The 23,183-nt window shown below is 36.1% G+C and overlaps 1 protein-coding gene across 3 annotated transcripts in view; it reads right to left on the bottom strand.

The window, feature by feature from the left end:
- The window catches only part of LOC126366527 (carbonic anhydrase-related protein 10), a 58,943-nt gene that overhangs the window by 20,129 nt on the left and 15,631 nt on the right, over positions 1-23,183 (bottom strand). Inside the window, exons 1-2 of one of the 3 annotated variants that reach the window (XM_050009670.1) lie at positions 9,532-9,769; positions 5,037-5,281 (exon numbers count right to left, since the gene is read on the bottom strand). In XM_050009670.1, the coding sequence (XP_049865627.1) occupies positions 5,037-5,100 (64 nt within the window). In that variant the 5' untranslated portion in view covers positions 5,101-5,281; positions 9,532-9,769. Of the gene's footprint in view, positions 1-5,036; positions 5,282-5,435; positions 5,519-9,531; positions 9,770-23,183 lie in introns of those variants that run through there. The other 2 variants (XM_050009672.1, XM_050009671.1) reach the window with 2 other exon arrangements.

Genomic DNA, 23,183 nt, shown 5'->3' on the forward strand with positions numbered 1-23,183 from the left:
ATCTCCTTGGGTTGAAATAGAGTACTACAAATCAAGTATATTATGAGTGTTCGTTTGTATTCTGTAGGATATATTCTGTTCGGAGCGCGGGTACGATTGAATTCTTATGCATTGTTGCATTTTGCAGACGCTATGGCTACGTGTAGGGCGCTCAAGACAGTCTGTGCAGCCCCGGCGAGTCAGCAGCCCAGGGGAAATAAGGAATTAGAATATACACGGATCAACTGAATGCATTCAGATATTGCACAAAGCGAGAAAATTGTTTCGCCTGAATGGATAATCTTAATAAAACAAGGACTGAATATTACATGAATTCTAGGAAAAGAATAGAATTCCTTGACTTACCTACGCTAACCGTTCCATCTGTTACCCAACTAACCTAACATAACCATACCGTGAGCCACTTTTCTTAATTCTATATTTAAACCAAGTAAAATGCAACAAACTATCAAACAGTTTTGAAACACTTTAACTCCAAAAGCAACAAACATTTAAATATGAAAGCGGACAAATAACACAGTGCACTATTATATTAAAAGGGTATTGATGTCGCAATCAAATGTTGAAAACGTGAGCAATTCGCAGCCGACGAACTCCACAAAGAGCTGCAACCATGCATCGGAAATGAATCAGTTTCCGTTTTGAGTGAGCCAAATGATATATCTCTGTCTGCGTATGCATTCCAAACGAGACCGCTCACCGCGGCGCCGCGTCGCCCTGCGTCGCGCCGGCTCCACGCGTCCTATAAACTCATACTTAAACTTTCAATCTTCCAGAACTCGTCTTATTTAAATTTATAACTAATTACATTAAGCTCTATAGATAGGCTTCCCACATAGTATAATTATCTATACTATATATACGTAATTAGCTAACGTTTTAAAGAGCAGATTCGGCTGTCGACTACGCGAGCGATTTTCCGACGCAGTGGGCCGTAATAGAACGAATGGAAATGTCATCGGTGTATGAAATAAATAAATAAAATCACGTGGAAAATAGGCAATTTCACGGTGCATTGGTTGTTCTTTGCGTGGCGTGTGCATTTGTGCAAGCCTGCACTGAAAGCGTCGCACTCAGCGCCGACAACAAAAGCTTCGTTGGCGCGAGTAATTTTAATCGCGCCCCCGATTTTTATCTTTATTTTTTACTGTCTTTCGTGTTGTACGACTAACTCAGTTCAAGGGAAATGCTACTCGAAATGTAAACGCAATTATCTCTTAGTCATTCATATACAGTAACAGATTTCCGCAAGTTTCAATAAATCTGTAGTCGCTTATAGTTATGATATACGGGTTAGTCGGGAACTTGAAGTTCCACCTGAGAGCCTTCGGCAATAACTTTGAACATTGAACCCGAACAATGATGCTTTACGGGTAACTTACTTACATAAAGTACGCACATTATTAACTAGGCTATAGATTACCTAACGATGTTTCGATAGATTGACTCAGGAAGTCTGTACTTAATTTTTGAAATAAATAAATAAATAAATTTATACGATACTTTAGATTCAATTATAATAATTATTATTATTGATCGCCTCAAGGTTTCAATATTTAATAGTCGTCAGCATCTGGTATATTTTTACCCAACTACGACAAAGCAAAAAGGAAGATTGCGTTCGTTTATTATGTATGTATGTTAGTACGTCTGTTCCCGCCTAGTTTTTCAATCACTTAGTTATATAGACTATGTGACGTCACACTAAATTCGATGTGACACCATCCAGGAAACCGATGAAGTTTTTTTTTCCTAGAACACCGTGTTGGGTATCTAATGAAATGGCTTAATTAAGTAGCAAATTTTATATATGTCCATATTACTTTTGCTCCGGGGATTTGTTTGTATTTACTCGATAATTACGTTTAATTGGTAACGTATTAAATCAGATATGATCCGAATCATTTTCATCTCCGAACTTTACCTAAAATATATAATACTGTAATCTCAATAAATACGTCTCAAAAATAATATTATATAAAATATAAAGTAAGTTTACAAACTAAAATCCGCCTATGGCGAAATCGGGCGCAAATTAGTAGACCTAAATAATTACGGCCTGCATTACAAGTTAAAAGGCGAAGCTGTTAATTAAACACCGAATTATATTAAATTGTTTCGATGTATACATAAGCGCTGGTCCTTAACAAAATTATTGGGCCTGTATTGTAGGATTATTGGTTATCCATTGAAGCATACTTTGGGCACTTATTGAGCCATTATTAGGAAAATAAAGGAAATAGGGTCTGAACAATAATGTACGTTGTGAAGTAAGAAGTGATCTTGTATGGGTATTCACTTTTGTGAAACGAATTTTGTTCATTTTGCGAGTGTAAATATATCTATGAAATATTTCTGTTTTTGATAGCGTTATTTTACACGTGGCTTTTTATATTCCTGTAGTACCTCTCTATACTTTAATGGTTACTTACATAAAAAGTAATTGTTCGTATAAACAAAGGTCTAAAATCAAAAAACCTTTTGTTATAGAATAAGCAAATTCCCAGGCTACGTTCCTCAAATACAATATGGATAGATGGCGCTGTTAAGATTTTTCTTTGTCATGGATAACAGACATATGCATCTTTTATCTTTATATTTAGGTATAAATGATAACCTTTTTTATTACACCCAGGCACAATTACATCTTCCACCCAGTATCATACTGATCGAAATAAAAGGGTACTTAGCATAATGTTTAACTTGATTTTTTTTATATGTGCTTCTGCCATTATATTTTTGAATTTTTGGATAATTACTCAATGCACTCAAGTAATGAGAAAATAGTTAATTATAACGTCAAATCTGTACAACGCTATCTATATTGTTTTTGTGTGTGTAGCCTGTAAAGTCCTTCAATCTACGTTCATTTTTTCCGGTACACGAGGCCGTAGCATTTGCTACGGCGTAACATTGCTACTGAAAATAACAGGTTAGGTTCAACGGGTCGAAGGTCGACAAAAAGAGGGTTCGTTGTTCTAAAATTACCTTGTTACCTGTGTAATTTAGTTTGGGTTTTGTATCTCATTCCGCTGTTCAGTGGTAGAGATACCAGGAAATATGCCGGCGGCTTATGAAACAGTGTTTTCACGGCGGTACATTGATGCAGCCTGTTACGTATTCAAACGGTATCGCACACCGGCCGCACCAGCGCACTCCTATGCAAATTTTGCACTATTGCATTTGTTCCAGTAAAGTATCTTTATCGCTGATTATTTCGGTTGAGTCCACGAATTACAACGTAGAATATGTGCTCCAGTATTATTTTATAAGACCTCCATTAGAGCTATGTTTTTATTTACTGATTGTTCGACAAGAATCATGAAAAATATAGTACCTATTTTATTGTCAAAAATAATAATCATTAAAAAGGTTACCAATGCATATGGATGTGTCTATTTGTAGAGGTATAATCTTGGGACAATACTTGAACACTAAAGTTAAGTTCAGTACTGTTAGTCGGTACAGATTTATTTCTTGAAATAGTTAACTGGAAAACAGCGGTCTGTTATAATTGCGCTAGATGTCATAAATTAAATTTTGGTGTATGGAGAATATTCAGTGAGGCGAAGTTAAATTAAAGTCGCATGCGGATTTGTCGGCGGCGGCGGGCTTACAGTGGCCGGCACCTGCGCCCCGAACCCCGAGCACGACACTCGGAACACAATTTGCGGTGCGCCTCTCCCACTGCTCTTTACTTTATACAATTTATTTTTATACCCACTTATTATATATGCCACGATTACATACCCAGACGAGAGCTCTCTCACAAAAACCGTCATGGAAATATAACTTGTTTTAATAATTGTTTTTGTAAAGCGATGCATGCAGCACTCGCATCCACTAATTATATTACGAATCAACCTGTACACTCCATTATCACCCAGCCTCGCTTTTGAAAGCTTCTGATATGCTTGTATAACTATATATATAAAAGAATTTCCGTCGAAGATTTAACAAAATTAATTGCTCGACAATAAAGTAACGTTTATAAAAGAGCCAATAACCAATAACTTCGAAACATTGCACAAATTCAATAGATAGCGAGAAACAAATATTTCTCCGCAAACAATGCTAGTTCGGGTGTTATTGACGGAAAAATTTTCCGACACCTTTTGTCTTCGATTTAAAAGGTGTGTAAATAAAGGAGTGTGAAACAATGGGAGGAGAGCAAACAAGGTCATAAAGCACGTCACAGGAACGAGCCTATATATAATCAGCTTAGTGATAAATTGGCAAACAGCACGCGACCCACGCAGCTGCTTCCTGCCTTCTGGCGGCCGTCTTCAACGCGCCCGCGCCGCCGCCCGCCGCCGAGACGCTAGGCGCCCGTCTTGTGGCACTACACAATATTGTCCTGCCTTCATAAACTTGCTGCTTACACGCCCGCCACACAATATTCTTTCGCTAAAATTCTTTGCAGCTAGAAAATCTCCCGCCCGTAAACCTTACCTATTTTGACTATCTAATTTAAAACGGTTTCCAACAAAATCGTGTTACAATAACATTAAATGCAGCCATTTTTAAAACTGTTACTTAATATAGGAGACTGAAAATACATTTTATTTTCCGCTTCATAGAGACCGTTTTCTTTTATTTCATGGAGGAATATTTCACTTGGTGCTTAGTCACAGGTAGAGGAAAGTAAGCTGCGATAAAATAGTAATTACAACCTTGCACCTTGCTTGTTTTGGTTTTTTCAGATAATTTCCTGTTATAGATTTACTTATTGAATAAATATATTTTTGAATATTGTAAATATTAATATAACATTACGTCATAAATACAAACTTAAAAACTAGTCATTTTCGATTTACCTACTTATACATTTATAACAAATTTCTTATGTAGTTAGTTACTTAGTGTGTTAGTTATGTAGAAAGTGTAGTCACACTTTCTCACATTACTAATTTTGACATAAGTACTTAAGCAAAGCGGTAGTTTTTTTTTATTAATTTAAAGTTGCCAATTCTACAGTCACAATTAAGTGTATTGACTTGATTTAAATTTAGTGCTAAATTGGTACTGAAACTTACCTGTAAATGACAATAATATTTGTAGTACAGCCGACGCTATAGCCGCTTCAAGGAGGCTGTGCATTGTCTAAGAAACGCTCGCTTCTGGGCCCGACATTGGAAATTTTTTCATTACACCACAGAGTTTACACATCCCTTCTCCTTTAGCTTTTTCATTTTATATTTCTTATGCAATCTATAAAGATACAACGTACTGCATGTGTGCAGAATGACGACTTATTTTACGCTTCATTGTTACGATATATCTGAAACAAAAACAAAATTAATTAATTACAAAGGATAAGAGAATATTTATAGTGAGTGCATTATTTTTTATCGTTAACAACGCAAATGATAAATCTAAAATCTATTTATAATGAGACAAGTATGATGTTCAGAAAGTTTCAGTAATTATCACACCTGTGTCTTTAATCATACAATGGGCTTGTTAATTACACTTCTTTAGGTGACATTTGTTGTGCGTTTGAGTGGTTTGGTCGTGGGCACCCTCACTTCTCCATTAGTGAAGGGTTAACGACAACTTCGCGTGAGGGTGGCCGCTTCACGGTTATTTAAATGTCGCTAGAAATTCACAGTTACAATATGGGGCGCGACATATCAAATTTCCATTATCAGTTGCCGAACAATATTGTCGAACAACTTTTGTTGTTTTCCAAATACCTCATTGTCTACATAGCTGTCTATTCTGACAATTGTATAACAGCACTAAAGATGGTAATCATTTCAATAACATGTCTACTATGCGTATTTTTGTCGTGTAAAAGAAGTTTAGTGAAAGAGAATTTCGAACGTTGATTTACCCGACTGCGGTGAAGCAAAAGAAGGGTTATGTGTATGACCTCTATGTATGTGTGTGTGTGTGTATGTAGTCTGTTATGTAGCGAAATAAAGAAGGATTGTGTAATTTCTAATATCATGGACAATATAATGGCTGATTATCATCATAAGATTGTCATATCTATTTTGGATCTTCGTATCAAAAGTGATTGCAAGTCTCTTCACGGAATTATAAAGCAGGCGTTAGTTTATGTAAGTACTTACTTAACTTATACGCATACATACTTATGTATGCGTATAAGTTTTAGTAAGGTTGGTAAGATTTGTTAAAAGGAAAATATGATTGAACCATAAAATAATTTCAATTTCAAAATCAACATTAGGTAGTGACGACGGTAAATAATATAAACAAGTTAACAGACAGTTATTATACGCCGCAAACTAGTCATCGTGATTCATATCAGTCATATTTTACATAAAGAATCGGGACAATTATTTTCCGTAAGCAATAATTATTATCATTATTTTCAGGATAACTACATAACGATAGACGCGTTAGCGATAGACGAGGTAATTTGATTTTTGGAACAAAAAGTAGGTATTTACAATATTTAGATATTCGAACTCGTTATTGAAAAAAATACATTAATTATCAATAGACAAAGTTGAACGATTTAAGAATCAGTTTGCAAAGCGATTAGAGTAATGTTTAATAATAAAATATTTCTTAAATGTGGCTGAAAACATTAATATTATGATAACATTATGATGCGATTGAGCTATATCATTCATAACAGTGGTGGTTGGATTCATATGACGAGAGTGTAACGACCAATGCTCACGCGAAAATTGCAACGTTGTTCATTTGTGAGGAAAAAACTATAAAAATTACAAAAATGTACGAATTTGTATACAATTATGTATGCATAGTGCCAACGAAATATTTTCATAAAATGACATCTATCATATTTAAATTATAACAATTCATTTATTCACAATCAACATCATTATTTCGTTCCAGGGATTATTGGTAAAAATTTATAAACTATGATAAAAATTACTAGTGTTAGGGTCCGTATATTTATTTTATGATTATTTAAATAATTAATAACAGCCGGAATAAAGTCGTGAATTTGTGTCACGACTTTATTATTGGTATTTTGACACTGGCAGTTCATTTCTTTTGTTTGACTTTTGATTTCTTATTTTCGAAGAGGAACGTTTTTCCCGCCTTTTTTAAAAAGTCGGAGGCGGGAATTTTGGTCGGTTGCGGCATTCTGGAACGAATAGCTGGACAGTTAACATTAATTTACAAAATATAAGATTATTCAAGATAATTGCTGAAGTTTGATTACATCGAGCACCTCCCCAACTGAGAGCAGTAGTATTATCACACTAGTGCTATTAAAAAGACACGCGTATTTAAAAGGGTATCTAATGTACTTAAAACTGGTGTAACAAGACCTACTTTACGATGTGTTGAAAAACAATATTAATAAAGTAGCAGGCGGAACGCTGGTTGGAAATAAAATGCGTAATTAAGGATTAGCTATACATGATGATCACAAGGTAACTAGGTACGCTTTAGTTTTGATTTACAAAGATAAAATTTATTCCAGGGCTTATTTGGATACGGGTTAACAACCTTTGTGTTGGAAAGTAAAGGTTTTTGAAGTCGAGTACTAAAAAGGCAGTAGTCTCCGTTCACAACTAAGGACTTCTTCAGTATGGTGCAGATTTGAATCAAATAGGTTTCTCTTCGATCGATCGATCTCTGACGGTACCTTACTACTTGATCAGTGAGTAATGTAGTAAAGATCACGCAAATTAAATGGACATATACAAAACAAACTTACAAATAACTGGACTTATGGAATTTGTTGACAAATATTGTTGCCAATTGCCAAAATAGTTTATAATAATGTCAAATTCAAATTCATTTAAAAAAAAATCATTCATTCAAATTCATGTCAATTTCATGAGCACGAATCTAAAACAAATATTTTCGGGGTTGGATCAAGCTACAGTACATGAGAATTAACGTGGTGACCAGAGCCATAAGATATCTGGAGACAACTTGCAGCTACAGTGGACATTGAAGTCCTAAGATGGGTTCTGGTGTCCGGTAACAGCTTATCGGCCATCGCTAATAAATACAAACAGAAGTGTTGCAGAGACGTCCTTTTCATCCCAATAGCAAATGTTATCATCATTTGTAAAATTAAATACAATACTATTATAATACCCACGTGGATACATTATTAGTAAGTCATATTTACTAACACATTGTACTAATATTGTGTGCAGTAAACTGCAGTGAAACTAAATGTGAATTTTAAAGGCTCGTATGTGGAGTGAAATATTGAACAGTGATGAGTGATTTATTTGACCTGGAAATGGTCGGGTTACGGGATGTTATTGTCAAGATTTATATTGTTGAAACATATTCCATATTTTATAACGCTTTAAATTTTTTGTAAAATCTTTTTTATGGCTAGAATTCTGGTAATAACACAAAATAACTTGAAGGACAAAAAATACAGAGGAGTTTGTATACGGTGATTTAATTTAGTCCACTCCTCTGTGGGACGCAGTGAATTTTGTTTAAAACGCGGAATTACATTATTAATTCAGATTGACGCCAATTTTATCCGATCCCTGTGTGTGTTATAAAATTTGCATAGCGACACGCGATAATATTATCACTGGATATTTGCACGGCCAGTTTTACGGTGACATAAAAAGACCCGATTTAAAAGTTTATACAAATAACGGTGAATGGGACGAGCGCAGCGCTGAGTGGAATGTCATGGAAAATATTTTGAAAAGGTCCGCTTTTCAAAGCTACGTCGTCGTATTGAATGCGTTTTAATGAAAAAACATCGCCGATTCGCAACCGTCAAGGGAATTAAAACCTGGAGCGGCGTCGGTGAATCCAAATGCATCGGTTGAAATTTTCATTTGTCCGAATATTATTTCCCAGAGGGGATTGTGCACTCGCTCGCTGCTTGTTTAAATTTATGCAAGCCCCGTTTTGTGATTTCGCTGCTAAAATAAAATTGGATTAGTTATGAACGCTTTGTACGGATTTCAAAAATAATTTTGTTTGTGTCGGCTAGAGACTTGTTTAATATTATACTACTATGAGCTAATTACACTTTACAGGTCTCTATAAGCCTAATATGATTTATTTAAACTGCTAGTGCTTTATTATTAAAACAGTTTTATATGGAATATATAACTATTAAGTAGGTATATTAAGTATTTTTAAGTATTCTTTTGAGTTTGAGTTATGGATAAACACATTAATTCGCGACTGTAATCCCCAATAAGGTGGAAAGAATCACAAGTATTCTTCAATACTTATTCATATTACATTAACCTATGGTTACTTTAATTTATAGACCGCAATTAAAAGAATTAAGTAAGTGTATATTTTTCATGATGTCTTCTATTGGTTAGTAAAATAATTTTAGTGTTCAGACACGTAATTACACCTCCTTGATTTCTACTGTAAATAAATTTGGAACTAAAATGAAGTTGGTTAATTACAGTATAATTAACTTGAATAATCTACATATTTGTTTCACCTTTACGCGTGTAACAATGAGTATATTTTTATTGATTGGGTGGTATTATTGATGGACTGGTAGATATCAACCTGAAATAACCTAGATAAATAAGTATTAATTGGAGAAGAATAAGATAACATACGTACTTGGAATATTTTTTCTTCTATAAGTAAATTAGTCTTCAAACACCTTTTCTATAACATCATTCATTTAAATAGTCTCAAATATTAAATTATGTAACTTTTTTAAGCATTTTGTAGTTTAGATTCAAAATAAGCGATATTGTTTGGAGAAAGATATGTTTCGTGTTAAAGTTCGAAAGTTATCGTAAAGTTGTGGACGCGAGAGGTAAGCTGTGGCTCCGAAGCCGTCCTCACGCCGGCACGTGCGCGGACCGACTGAAACCCGCTTCACTCGCCGGTACTCTGTTTGCCTACCTTTCAAGTTTCCCACCAACCCCTACCACAAAACATCACAAATCCGCAACCTGACTCTCGCAAAATCAAGCCTTCTTCCTCAACAATAATGCCCATATTACAACCTACGTTCCCGGATCTTACGTTTTCCACAGATTTTCCGGCCTGCAAGGCGTACCAGCTTAGATACGTAACGTAAGATATTCAAAGTTCATACGTACCCAATGTTGGCTTTCTCTCCTAAGGAAATAAAGATTATTTTTCGTCGTTGAGAATGGAATGAAAACGATGCGGCGCGTTGGAAAACGCGTGAAATTTTTCCATGTGCGACAGGGACAGATACAGTTTTTCCTGATAAAGGGAACGGCCTACGTGACGCTTTGGAGGGGATGATCTTAAAACGTTCTTAGAATCTGCCTCAGAATAAAGATAGTGCTTTAAATAGAATCAGATCTTGTATTGGTATTCTTAATTTTATTGCAATACTCTTAAATAGGAATTCCCGAAATTGGGTTTCCAATGGAAAAACAAAAAGGATCAAATAAGTGGTTAACATGGTAACGAGAATCATATCAAGACAAATATTGAAAAGGACATCAATAAAAATAAAATATAAGAATAGCGAGTGCATCGGAGCTCATTCATAAAACATACATACAGGAGGAGCCTCTCAAAGGACCTAAAGTTGAAGCAAATGTTATTTATTTTGTTAGAGAAGAAAGCCTTGTACACAGCAGAGAACGCCACATGTCAGAACATGAATAAAAGAAGAGCTATGTTTTCAGACTTTCAAAAGTTCAGCTCATATTTTTCTAAGCGATACCGACATTTCTCATGTCTAACTTGGTCGTTAGCGAGCGGAACAACACGCAGATAACTTACTGTAAACTACTACACGACGAACAATTAGAAATATACTTATTTCCACTGTCATTTACTCTCTTGAGTTTTATTTTGATTTACAACTGGTAGTATGAAGATAATTATACGAAAAATTTTAAGAATCAGGGTACTTCTATTTATAATTTATTCAACTTTGACAAAGCAACTTCGTAAATAAAGTTAGTAAACCTAATAAGCATTATTTCACCGTACAAAATTTCTTGTCCTTATCACAAGTGCGCTAACAATAATATACTAAAGCAATTTATGAGTATTGCGTTTGACCCTAAATTTGTGCAATAAATTATGGTTTAGTTTGTCGTTTATGAGGGCTGCAGACATAACCGTGCAAGCATGTGTAACAGATTGCGGCAATAAGCGAAATTGTCTTTTTTATGAACGCGCGCCGGCGACGACGTAAAGTATTCACCGAGACAAGGTGTCTCTACTCTACTACTTACTGTTTGGATTTAAAGTTTAACTTTTTTTTTTACACAGAAAAGAGAAAAACTGTATGGTTTAAGATAAATGTTTATTCTAGTTTTTATGAAGAATTTTACATATACTTACGAAGTACTATTGTTGGTAGTTACATTAGTTATATTGGTATTGTAGATAACCTAGTATATTTGTAAGTAGCTTCCTTTTGGGATGAAAATAAAAGTTTTTTTTAAATTACAATTATTAATATCTTATACCAGAGTAAAGCTTGTAGTAGGAGATGCGATTACAATAATTATCATTGCGCAAGCACAAACTTAAAAAGGAGAGTCATCCAAAAACACAGTTCAATTACCTAATAGCGAGTTAAGGCTGTGTAAGTACGCTGCAATCGTTGCCCCTTGAGCCATTTGTCTTCCGTACCTGAGGTGTCCAGTGCGAACTGAATCCTGAAGTTAATTTCACGGGGTATTTCTCCTGCTTTAAGAAACCGGCACTGTTCTAGAGCGCTCTTGTGTAAAATAGAATTAATTCATTTCCCTCTTGAAACAGTACGGCGCGGCGCCGTGGAACTTACGCGTTCATTAATAGCGCCTAACAAGTCAAAAGTTTCAAGCCTTCTCAGCTTAGAATATCACTGCTTATTAAGTACTCATATTTTTGTTCAACAAAAAGAATACCTAAAATATATAACGACTAGAGACAAAAATGTCTAATGTGAACGTTGTATTCCAAAACTAGCGGATAATTTTCTCTTGATACCTATTTTCTGTATACCCAATTCATTAATTATTGTAGACATTTACACTACATTTCGACATGTTTCTAAACTACACAAAATCATTATTATTCTTAGATCACACTGCAACAGGAACAGGCAAGCTGACTGTGAAACCTGGTGCGGGTATGAAACACAAGGTTGCCTTCAAGTGAATGCAAATTTCAAATTACGACAGAAGAGAACGTCCGTCACGGTACCTAACATTCCCAACGTTCAGCGTTTATCTCTAGACATTATCTCACCAAACAGCCGCTTCTACGAAAGTTGCGCGCCATTATTTTCTTGACATATTTCACAATGGCAGAGCACTGTAGAAACGTTTTATCCCGTACAAAATTCACGATGCATCCAGGGGAAAACATTTTCACGGATCGTACCTTCTGCTGCGGCAGAGGTCTAATTTACGACGAGAACACTTTCCTCGATAAAACCTTGACCAAACAGCTACATACACCTCGAATACTTTCATACAACATTCATATAGAAGCTTATTTTGTTGTGTAGGCAGGTACACGGCGTCAAAATCAGTCGTCAAAAGGATTCAAATTAATATCACACAACCTAAAATGTAATAAGTAAGTACTGCGTACGTGTTCCTTTAATTTCCTCCAGTCAATCAAACAACAAACCATCAGCGACCTATCTTCAGTGTCATCTAGAGAGGATGTTTAATTAAACTTCATGAAATCGGAACAATAAAGTGTCATGTCGCATGTCGTGCGGCTATTTCATACCGCGTGACCAGGCAATTATGAGCTTTGGTCTCCTTTACTTTACCGTTACAAAATAACACGGTCGGAGTTATAAGAGATCTAGCTAAACTGGCAACATGAGTGTAGGGCAGAATATGACGCAACAGTGAAAACAAATCAACGATACGGACGGTCTGGGACGTTTTTATTTTGTCTGCCACGTAATTGAATTTTGTGGTTCGTTCGATCATAGAGCTACGGTGCGCTAGATTTGTTTGCGGAGTAGATATGCAAATATCCAGGGGCGGATTGTGTATCGGTTTGCTGCGAGTTTTTATCGTTTCAGCCACTGCTCCAGGAATGGAACGTGTCGGTCGAATCCGATATTTATGTAATTTAAAATCAAGAAGTGACTTCTGTAGGAATCATGTTATTATACTTTCAAGATACTTGTTTGGTTACGAAAGATTCTGGGTACATCGTATAGTACCTACCTTATCTCAGGGATCTTAAAAGTACATATTCTCTAGAAAATGCCACGTATCCGTTGTTTAGTGAAGTAGATAACTCAAGGATGCGTCGGAATAAGCCACGCTTATCTGCGCGCTTGAACTCAGTTTAGCGCGCATACCCTGCAGGCCGAAGAAAAAATATGAAAAACACCTGCCTCCATTCACACGTTTTTGCTAGATTGCTTTCGTATTCGAGCAAGGAACGGATTTTTTCAGCATGCAGCGCGCGGAAGATGAATTGTTTCTGCCGAATAGAGCTTTCGAAACGTTACTCGAATTTGCCTAACGGTACAACCGCTACGCTTTGTACATAGCCTGCAAGCAACTTCGGCTTTTGTATAGTTTAAGGTAAATTCTCAGTACTTACCTGTTTGTGCAAGTAAAAACAATGTCAGTTTATCCTGTAAATGTTTTGTAAAAAACAATGGCGAGCGCCCATACAAGTTTTTATTTAAGTCCGAATTACAGCGTCTATTCAACAAAAATAACTAAAATGAGTCTATATGTGTTCTTAAATATTTTAGTCTTAAAATAAACGCACGAGAAACCCTAGGACAGAAATTAAATATAAATTTCATACCCGGGTTTTACTATTTATTACGATATATTGAAAAATTTACCAAAATTATTTCATGAAGATTAGTAAATGTCGCATTTCTGGACGCAAACTTTTTTTTTAATATTTTCTCGCCAATGTTCTTTGTGTGCAATAAAGTGTTTTTATTATTATTTATTATTGTCAGTGGAAGTATATTTATTAAATGGATACATTTATAAAGAATATATTTGTATTTATTCGACATTGCTAAATGATTTATTTCCCATAATATATTTTAAAAGTAAAATGAAACTTTAGATTTAGGCAGCGCATTGTTGTTAACGGTCGTTATAATAACGTTCTCGAAGTACAGATCATTTACGGAGAATAAGGAAGATATTGCACAAAGGGAGCCATCAGTCAGAAGTAAGCGAGCAGTCAATAGGTGTCAGTACAGGCCCATTCAGGCTGTTTATAAATAATTCAATATCGGCCGAGTGCGATTGCTATTCGACTTTCCTCTCGATTTTCAACGAGTAAGTACGGACAACAAGAAATGAACATTAAAATGCTTGTAAACAAAATAAATATTTCATTATTTCAGTATATTCTTGTACATTTTACCTCTATAAAAAATAATGTTATACTTTTTAAAACCTATCTGATTAAACCAAAAACCCTTCAATGTTTCAAGTGCGCCCCAAATAATAAAGCACGAGATATCTTAACAATGTCAAATGAACATTTTTCTTCTGACCTTATATTGCAGAAAAAGTATGAGCAGCCCCGTTTATCTTGCGGAGAGTTGAAGTGGGGCCAGGAGTGATTATCATGAGAGCTGAACTTTGTACCTCCACTCCATAGACCTTTTTAAGAAGGGCACTCTCCACTAAAAGGCTAACTCAGCGAATTTTGATAATGGCATTAAAATTAACAAGCAAACACTTTTTAGGCTTCCCAATCTTAAAAGTAAAGGTTTAGTTTGATGTAAACAACCTTTCAATTACTTTGATCGTAAATAAACTAAAGGAAACTTTGAAGCCGTATAAGATGGCTTAAGACGACTTTGATTTTTCAATGGAATCTTGAAGGAACGTTTTGCATTGGGACTGCGAGTTCAATAGTCCGAGCGTTCGCAAACATTCTGCTAGGGGACAAAAACCTATTCTTCTTTGAAGATTTACAGCGACGTAAAAAACGTTCCAAGCAAAAAGTACTTACTTTTCTTGGATGAATGCCATTGTTTTCAATTTTAAACCATTTGATTTTATATGTACTTAGTACAGCAAGTATATTATTGCGATAATTAGAAATTGAGATTATTATTGGTTGGTCAACGCAATGTCATTTCATAGTTTTTGCAATACTTGTATTAATTTATAGAATATTAAATAGTTTTAAGCCTTGAGGGTGAATTGATTATTTACTTTATTTGTCGATACAATAATCTATGCATTAGCTTATAAATAAACATTCTTCCACTACAAAAATAAATAAATACTACTATACAACTCGCCATAGACGTAAATCTATTCAATGTTCTATAAATAAGTACATACACGTTTCGCTCCTAATATGCAGTAAACGTGTAAGTAATCCCTACACTACTAGACCTCCGATATCGCCTTTGAAGCCTGAGAGAGCGTTTCCGAACACATCGTTGGTATTCAAATGGAGCAGTTATTTCTCGAAAATTCTTTTATGCCGGCGCGGAGGAAATGTTCCGATCGGTGAAGTCGCCTTTTAAACTGATATAAACATCGTAGAGCAATGTGGAGGGAGCTCTAAATTTAGAGGAGCGAGGTTAGGGTAAGGTGGTGCAAGAGTGCGCAGGCGATAAGAGTGCGCATATGGGTCTGTGCAAAAACTGAAAGATATTTGCTGCTAATTTCAATCATGTTTTGAACACCTACTATGCCGGTTTACGCTCCCCAAAAATAATCGCGATTGAGTGAAAACTGTGTCTCTCAGGTAAGCCCGAAGTTTTTTAATGCTTTTTATGTTAAATATCAACTATTTCAATGTGTGATTGTTTCAAAAAACAACCCACTACAAGTATTTGATTACAATTATTAAACAACCTAACCTGTCAACTTGCCGCTCGAAAGAAATAATTAAAATCGCTGCGCAGAGATGGTGCTAGTAAAGTCATTACTGCGATTTGAGAAAAAATGAAAGAGTGCGCACTACGAGGGTATGTAAGATGGCGCGCGCGTACTCTTACACATCGGTGGATATTTTAGTCATTTCTAATTTTTATGAAACTTTTATTGACTTGCAGCATGGCCAGAAGAGAAAGAAAAACTAACCGACAAAATTGTCCACTTTCGTTATTAGAAAAAAGAAGCTCATAAACGCGTCAATGGAGGTGAAGTAAGAGATCGGTTGCTAAATCTCTTGGAATGACGGTATCTACTTTAAGAAAGAGGTTGCTCAGAACTTCAATTGCAACCAAATCAGGAAGACATGACCTTACATTTCCGATAGAAGTAGAACAAAAAAACCAAAAAAACCTCGATTACATTTTAAGACGCCTAAAAAGCCTAAGAATGCTCCCAAAATAAAAAAGTGGATATGTGGAGGGTGCGACTTAATATATAATAAAAAAACCGAGTGCTCCGGATGCAAAAACTGGTGGCATGAAAAATGTACAGCGTATACAGGCGTAGGAGCTTACATATGTGACTTTTGCGTGGACAAATAAACTGCGCACGAGTGTAAGAGTGCGCAAATCTCATTTTGTAATTTAATTGAAATACATCCAAAGATAATTATTATAGATTAAAATAATATATCTTCTATACTATAATAAATCTGTAGAGAGGTCAATTCTGTACATTAAATATATTTTCAAAATAACTATCAGGGGGTGATTAGTGATCGATACTGATGCCAAAAATGCAATCAGCAAAATTTTTGTCTGTCTGTCTGTCTGTCTGTCTGTCTGTCTGTATGTTCCTTATAGAAACAAAAACTACTGGACGGATTTTAATGAAACTTGGTACAATTATTCTTCATACTCCTGGGCAGGTTATAGTATACTATTCATCACGCTATAATCAATAGGAGCAGAGTAGTGAAGGGAAGTTTTAGGAAAACGGGAGAAGTTACTCTATTTTTTAAGCTTCCGTCGCGTGAGCAGCCTTAATGGTTAAAGTTACATAGAAATCATGTATGACGGAAATATCTTCTAAATATGTAATCTAAATATATAAAAGGAGAAACTGACTGACTGACATATCAAAGCACAGCCTAAACGGCTAAACGTAGGCACTTGAAATTTGGAAGAGACGTAGCTTAGGTACCGTAGAGGTGCACTAAGAAAGGAATTCCCGGAAATCCCACGGGAACGGGAATTAGCGGGAAAATACTTTTGTATTAAAAATCTAAACCACTCAAGTTAGACGTTTGAAATTTGGCATGCAGGTACCTTAGGTACCGTAGAGGTGCACTAAAAAAGGAATTCCCGAAATTCCCACGGGAACGGGAATTAGCGGGAAAATCCTTTTGTATGAAAAATCTAAAACACACAAATTAGACGTTTGAAATTTGGCATGCAGGTACCTTAGGTACCGTAAAGGTGCACTAAGAAAGGATTGATTGATTGATTGATTGAAAGGAATTCCCGAAATTCCCACGGGAACGGGAATTAGCGGGAAAATCCTTTTGTATGAAAAATCTAAAACACTCAAATTAGACGTTTGAAATTTGGCATGCAGGTACCTTAGGTACCGTAGAGGTGCACTAAGAAAGGAATTCCCGAAATTCTCATGGGAACGGGAATTAGCGGGAAAATCCTTTTGTATGAAAAATCTAAAACACTCAAATTAGACGTTTGAAATTTGGCATGCAGGTACCTTGGGTACCGTAGAGGTGCACTAAGAAAGGAATTCTCGAAATTCCCACGGGAACGGGAATTAACGGGAAAATCCTTTTGTATGAAAAATCTAAACCACTCAAGTTAGACGTTTGAAATTTGACATGCAGGTACCTTAGTAAACTTAAAGCTTAGTTGCAACAAGATATTGCAAAATTCCTACGGGAACGGGAATTAACGGGAAAATCCTTTTGTATGAAAAATCTAAAACACACAAATTAGACGTTTGAAATTTGGCATGCAGGTACCTTAGGTACCGTAAAGGTGCACTAAGAAAGGATTGATTGATTGATTGATTGAAAGGAATTCCCGAAATTCCCACGGGAACGGGAATTAGCGGGAAAATCCTTTTGTATGAAAAATCTAAAACACTCAAATTAGACTGAAACAAAAGAGTTTTGCTACCTATAGGAAAGGTAGGTAAATAGGAAATGGTGTTAAAATACTGATATGTTTCAGAAATTTATAAAGTGGTGTTTACCTGAAGGGCACAGCTAGTATTATAGACCGGTGAGCATGAGACAAAGAAAACTCCCTTGAATTTGTACAATGTATATTTTTAAATCTACAAATTTCATTAACCATAGGTAGGTCAAAAACCCTATGGAGGGAGACAGGTCGCGCTTTGGTCCGTCAGGTTAATTGTCACTCCATTACAACCATGGGATATCACTATGTTTAAAACACTGTCCGTACACCTGTAGGCACCTCACTTACCTGAGGACCTCCGACTATCAGGCCTACCTGAGGCGTCCCGGAATACCGTACAGGTGATGAGTTGAGGCCGGCTCAGGCCAGGGCGTGCTGGACGATGGCGGCGCAGTGGGCCAACTGTTACGCAGCTGGCGGGCTGCACGTCCACCGGTCAACCTCGCAGACCTTCACCGGGCCTTATCCGGTGTGTTGACAAAAGGAGAGGCGCGGCACATCCACATGCGCGCCGCACAAAGAAAAGCTTCGACGTGCAAACAACCAAGGCAAGCTCCGCCGTAAAGAAGCTTGAAATAACTTGCAAACGCAGAAGAAAACAGTAGGAATCTTCATTCACAAAACATTGTTGAAATCATCTGATCCAATCATAAACTTCTTCTTCCATTAAACTTGCAAAACGTTAGAAAATTAAAACGTTAAAACTTTAAAGAAAACAAAAAAAACCCCATCTGCAACAAGGAATGGCAATGATTAGCATGTGGTTCAGCTGACAGCGTGGCAAGGCAACTCACGAGTGTAAAACAAAGAAAATAACTTACAGGTTCATCCGGGATAGTTGGGCATCGCTCGGATGAAACCTAAACCCACCCACTGGACCTTAGGCGATGGGATTTCAATGATGTTGCTGAAAACAAGGACCTCGAGGTTATCACAAAGTTGGTGCAAAAATATGCACGAAGAATTGCGAGGACTCACCATCTCGGTTAAGTTGTTTATTTAAATCGAGACATCGGCTCTTGATGTCGCCGATAAATCGTGGCTTTTAATTTGCCCACATTATTGTTACGGCAGTGGAGTCTCCGGCGCTCTCGCGACGTCCCCACTTTCCATAACCTGTCTCTCAGCTCAGCCAGCTGTCAGTCTGACACAAGAACCACGAACAAAGTTGCCAAACTAGAAAAAATCTACCAAACCATAAATTCGCCGAATCAACGACAACAATCGATCGACTTGTTTGATCCCAAAATTTAAACAATATAATTATAATTTCAATAAATGTTGCAGATAATTAAATATACCAAATTTAAAAAAACGAAAAGAAAATTATTAAAATGTTCGGGCCCATCGATAACCCTGCAGCGCCATCTGTGATGTCCTGCGGGTAAAATATAAAAACTACGATATATCGTCAGAAACCACAAGATGTCGCTACAAGGCTCGTTGGTCCGAAATGCTTCGTTACAATACCCCCCTACCACGAGAGGTTTCGAACTGGGTGAGAAACACGGCTGCCCTCAGCCATAGAGCCTGGAGCGCACAACCAGTCTAAATTTTAACGATTTAAAAAAAATCTGCCACAAAAGACAACTAAACAATTTATAAAAAAAACGTAACGAAGCACAACTCAAACATATAAACAGCACAACCCCAAGCACAACAATTACCCCGACCTGTTATTCTTCACCATTCATTGATCACCTTTCACTTCTTTCATAAAGTAGCACCCAGTATCCATTTCACTGGGTGTCACCCACATTCATACCCCTGATGAGCTGACGACTATCTTAGTGTCACTCGATACCCCAATTCTAAAGACAAAGACAAAAAAAAACAAAACAACAGTTGTTAGAGGCTTATTTAAGGAGTCACTACCCGCTCCGTCGAAAGAGAAAAAAAAATAAACAAAGAGTAACCTAATAAGGTTCCCTATCTAAAAATTAATTCCTAACAAATGGCTACCATAAAGCCTAAAAAATGTTGTCACGAGCAACATGAAAAATAAAAAACTATACTAAATATTTGGCTATAACCGCCTAAACAAAAAACATAAAAATATGAAACGCTTAAGTGGGCGTTCATAAAAACGCTGCGTTGCAGACGCTAGTGTGCATGGGCCTTTATCAGCGCACACATAAACACACTAAAATCAAAAAACATTAAACATAAAACATTTATAAAATCTTAGTAAATCTAGTGATTTTAAAAATCAAAAGACTACTTAAAAAAAACGTGACAGTTACAAGTAGGTTGTTACTAGGTCCTAATGACACAAGTAAACACACCAATATTTTTATTAATAAAAAATGTTATGAAAGCTAATTATGAAAAAGAAAAATACTGTAGCTTTCTTTGTAAATGTAAATTTAGAAATTGAGCCAAAAACAAAGATCCAAGCCGGTAAAATGTTTTTTAAAAAAAATATGACTAGGGGAACACAGGGCAATTTGGAAATTAAATTTTTAAATCTTTTATATGCCAAGAACCTAAGTTCTTGCCACTAAATGAAACTAATTCGTACACCAAGGGTGATAAAACTTTTTTGACTACGCACTGCTCGTACTTCGGGGCAAGTTTCGAGGCTTTAAAATTAGCGGCGTCACTCTGTACGTACGTTTTCCGCCACACTACTTGACCTTCGCGCAAAGTATTAACGTTACGGCGTCGCAGGTTGTAGTACTTCGCGTTCGTCGTGTGAGCCTTCTCGATATTAACCCGAACCTTATTAAAGATATCCTGAAGGACCCCAAATTCACCCGCATACTCGTCCCTTGGCATAGAGACCTCGTATTCCCTATCGTCGTTTTTATAAAAGGAACCGTTAATAATCGGTTCCCGGCCATGGACCAAAAAGAATGGGCTGAAACCAGTCGTTTCGTTCACTGCACTATTTATTGCAAATTGCACCTTAAATAAATTAACATCCCATGCCCTATGATCGTCAGCTACATAAGACGAAACAGCTGTCATGACTGTTTTGTTGTACCTTTCCACCATGTTAATCTGTGGCGTATACCTAGGCCCGTAGTGAACTCGTGGAATATTGTACTTCTTGAGAAGGCCACTGAATTCTGATCCCGTGAATTGAACCCCATTGTCGGTAATTACGGTTTCAGGAATCCCGTGAGCTAGAAGCACATAATTCTCAAAGTTTTTAGCTACTGCAGCACTAGTCGCTCGACGAAGTGGAAATAACATGGTGTACTTTGAAAAACAGCATGTTACTACTAAAAGGTGCATGTAACCCGAACGTGATCGTGGAAGAGGTCCTACCAAATCTACGGATACAGCTTGAAACGGCCTATAGCATTGCTTAGGCTGACCCATGATCCCAGGAGTGAGTTTGGTCCTGTGCTTATAAGCGGAACAAATACGGCATTTGTTGACAAAATCAAGCACGTCGCGGTACATTCCTGTCCTTGGGTGCGAGCTCTAATCTCCCCCAGCAAACGATAATCAAAATCAACGGGTGCGAATTCTTGGACTAAAAGCTCACTTAATTCCTGCCAAGACGATACCTGCTCCTTAACACCTCTGAACCATAGAAGACCTTGGTCCGAAAAGAAACAAAAGGCGGACCTGAAAAGTACATTGTCACTAACTCCGAACGCTGAGGCGCGTTCACCTATCGATTGCAAGAACGTATGTGGACTCATACGGCCGTCGAACTTAATGTTCCACTTCATTAAATTAATTGTTGAACCATCTGTCCCTTTTCCCCTGTTTTCCTCTTCTGGGTCGATGACGTTTTTTGTTGACAACAATTTCTCCAATGAGTGACCGCAAGCTATAAGATTTTTATTCAGCTTCAATTTTATGTCCCTATCGACAGACTCCGTGCATACTACACGCTCAAGACGGTGATGAAGATGATTATATAAAGCCCTAGCACGCATAAGGTGATGACGGTCCCTAGACTTCACTGCTAAATCAAGTTTTGCCTGCAGCTCCTTCAGCTTTTCGGTGATGATTGGGAATTCTGCCTGTGGTTTTCGTTCATCGTCCATTATTTCATCCGGAGAGAAACCAGTGATCAACTCCCTAAGCTGTTTCTTCAAATTGAGAACAGTATCAGCCGGTGCTTCTGCACGAATACTCACTTCATATATTAATTCATCACGGAGCAGTGAATGTAAATAAACAGTTTGGATATCCATGGTTGTGTTTCAGAGTTATAATTTTAAGATTGAAAAGTGGTTTGAAGTAAACTGAAGTAAATTTATGTTTCAAAATGTACCCGTCTGCCTCCAAAACTTAATTTCTAAAATATGTACAAAATTTTCATATAATATAAACCAAATAAGTGTAATTATCACACAACATCAATTCTCAGTCTATCCCTGTAAATAATTTTCAAAACAATAAAAGAAACAACAGTGTTTTTTAATTAATTTTGTTTGAGGTTATGTTTTAAATATATTAAATGTTTATTGTCACGTAAATATATTGTTGTAATTATATAAAGATTGTAAAGCAAGTGTACTACTATATATTTCTCAATAAAGTTGTTATTGACAGACAGTTCTATAAAATTATTTCCAAAAACAAATAAGCAAAATGTTTGCCAAGCAGCGGCACAACCTGTCAAGATGATGATGAAACTAAGTTACTTAATATCAATTTCCACTCAATGTCCTGTTGTAAATGTAAAAAAAAAATAACTAGAAAGTAATATGTTATAATTGTTTTTAAATGTGAAATTGTTTTTTTTTTTAATTAAATATGTTAAGAAAATTTTATTGTTGGTAAATTATTATAAGTCCAAAATTTACAAAAAAAACACAATACTGGTAATAATAATTGCTAGTAAGCATCAAATAATGTTCTAAATTGGTTTTAACCTGTAATTTATATAAACAAGGTTAAAAAAAATAAAGAAAACATAAATGTAGTAGTAAAATATCAATAAGCCCTAGAATAAACCATGTAGGCCTTCAATTTGGATTTAATCTTATTGCAGAAAATAAGTATATAAGTTAGGTCTCTAATAGGAGGCCTATAACTTTACTTATACTAAGACAAACAGACACAACTTAACCTAGGATGCAACATAAACACAAACAATTCACACAAAATCCCATCACTTTTAATAATAAAAAAAAAATACACTGTTTTCACAAAATTTATTCTTAAAGTTTATGCCAACACCACTTATATTCTAAAATGGTTGTACAGAGCGACAATTTCACCAAGAAGGGCGCCACTGAAACAAAATCTTTTACTTAGAGAA

This window comes from Pectinophora gossypiella, chromosome 4 (genome assembly GCF_024362695.1).
Source record: "Pectinophora gossypiella chromosome 4, ilPecGoss1.1, whole genome shotgun sequence".
In the NCBI taxonomy this organism is placed as follows: Eukaryota; Metazoa; Arthropoda; class Insecta; order Lepidoptera; family Gelechiidae; genus Pectinophora; species Pectinophora gossypiella.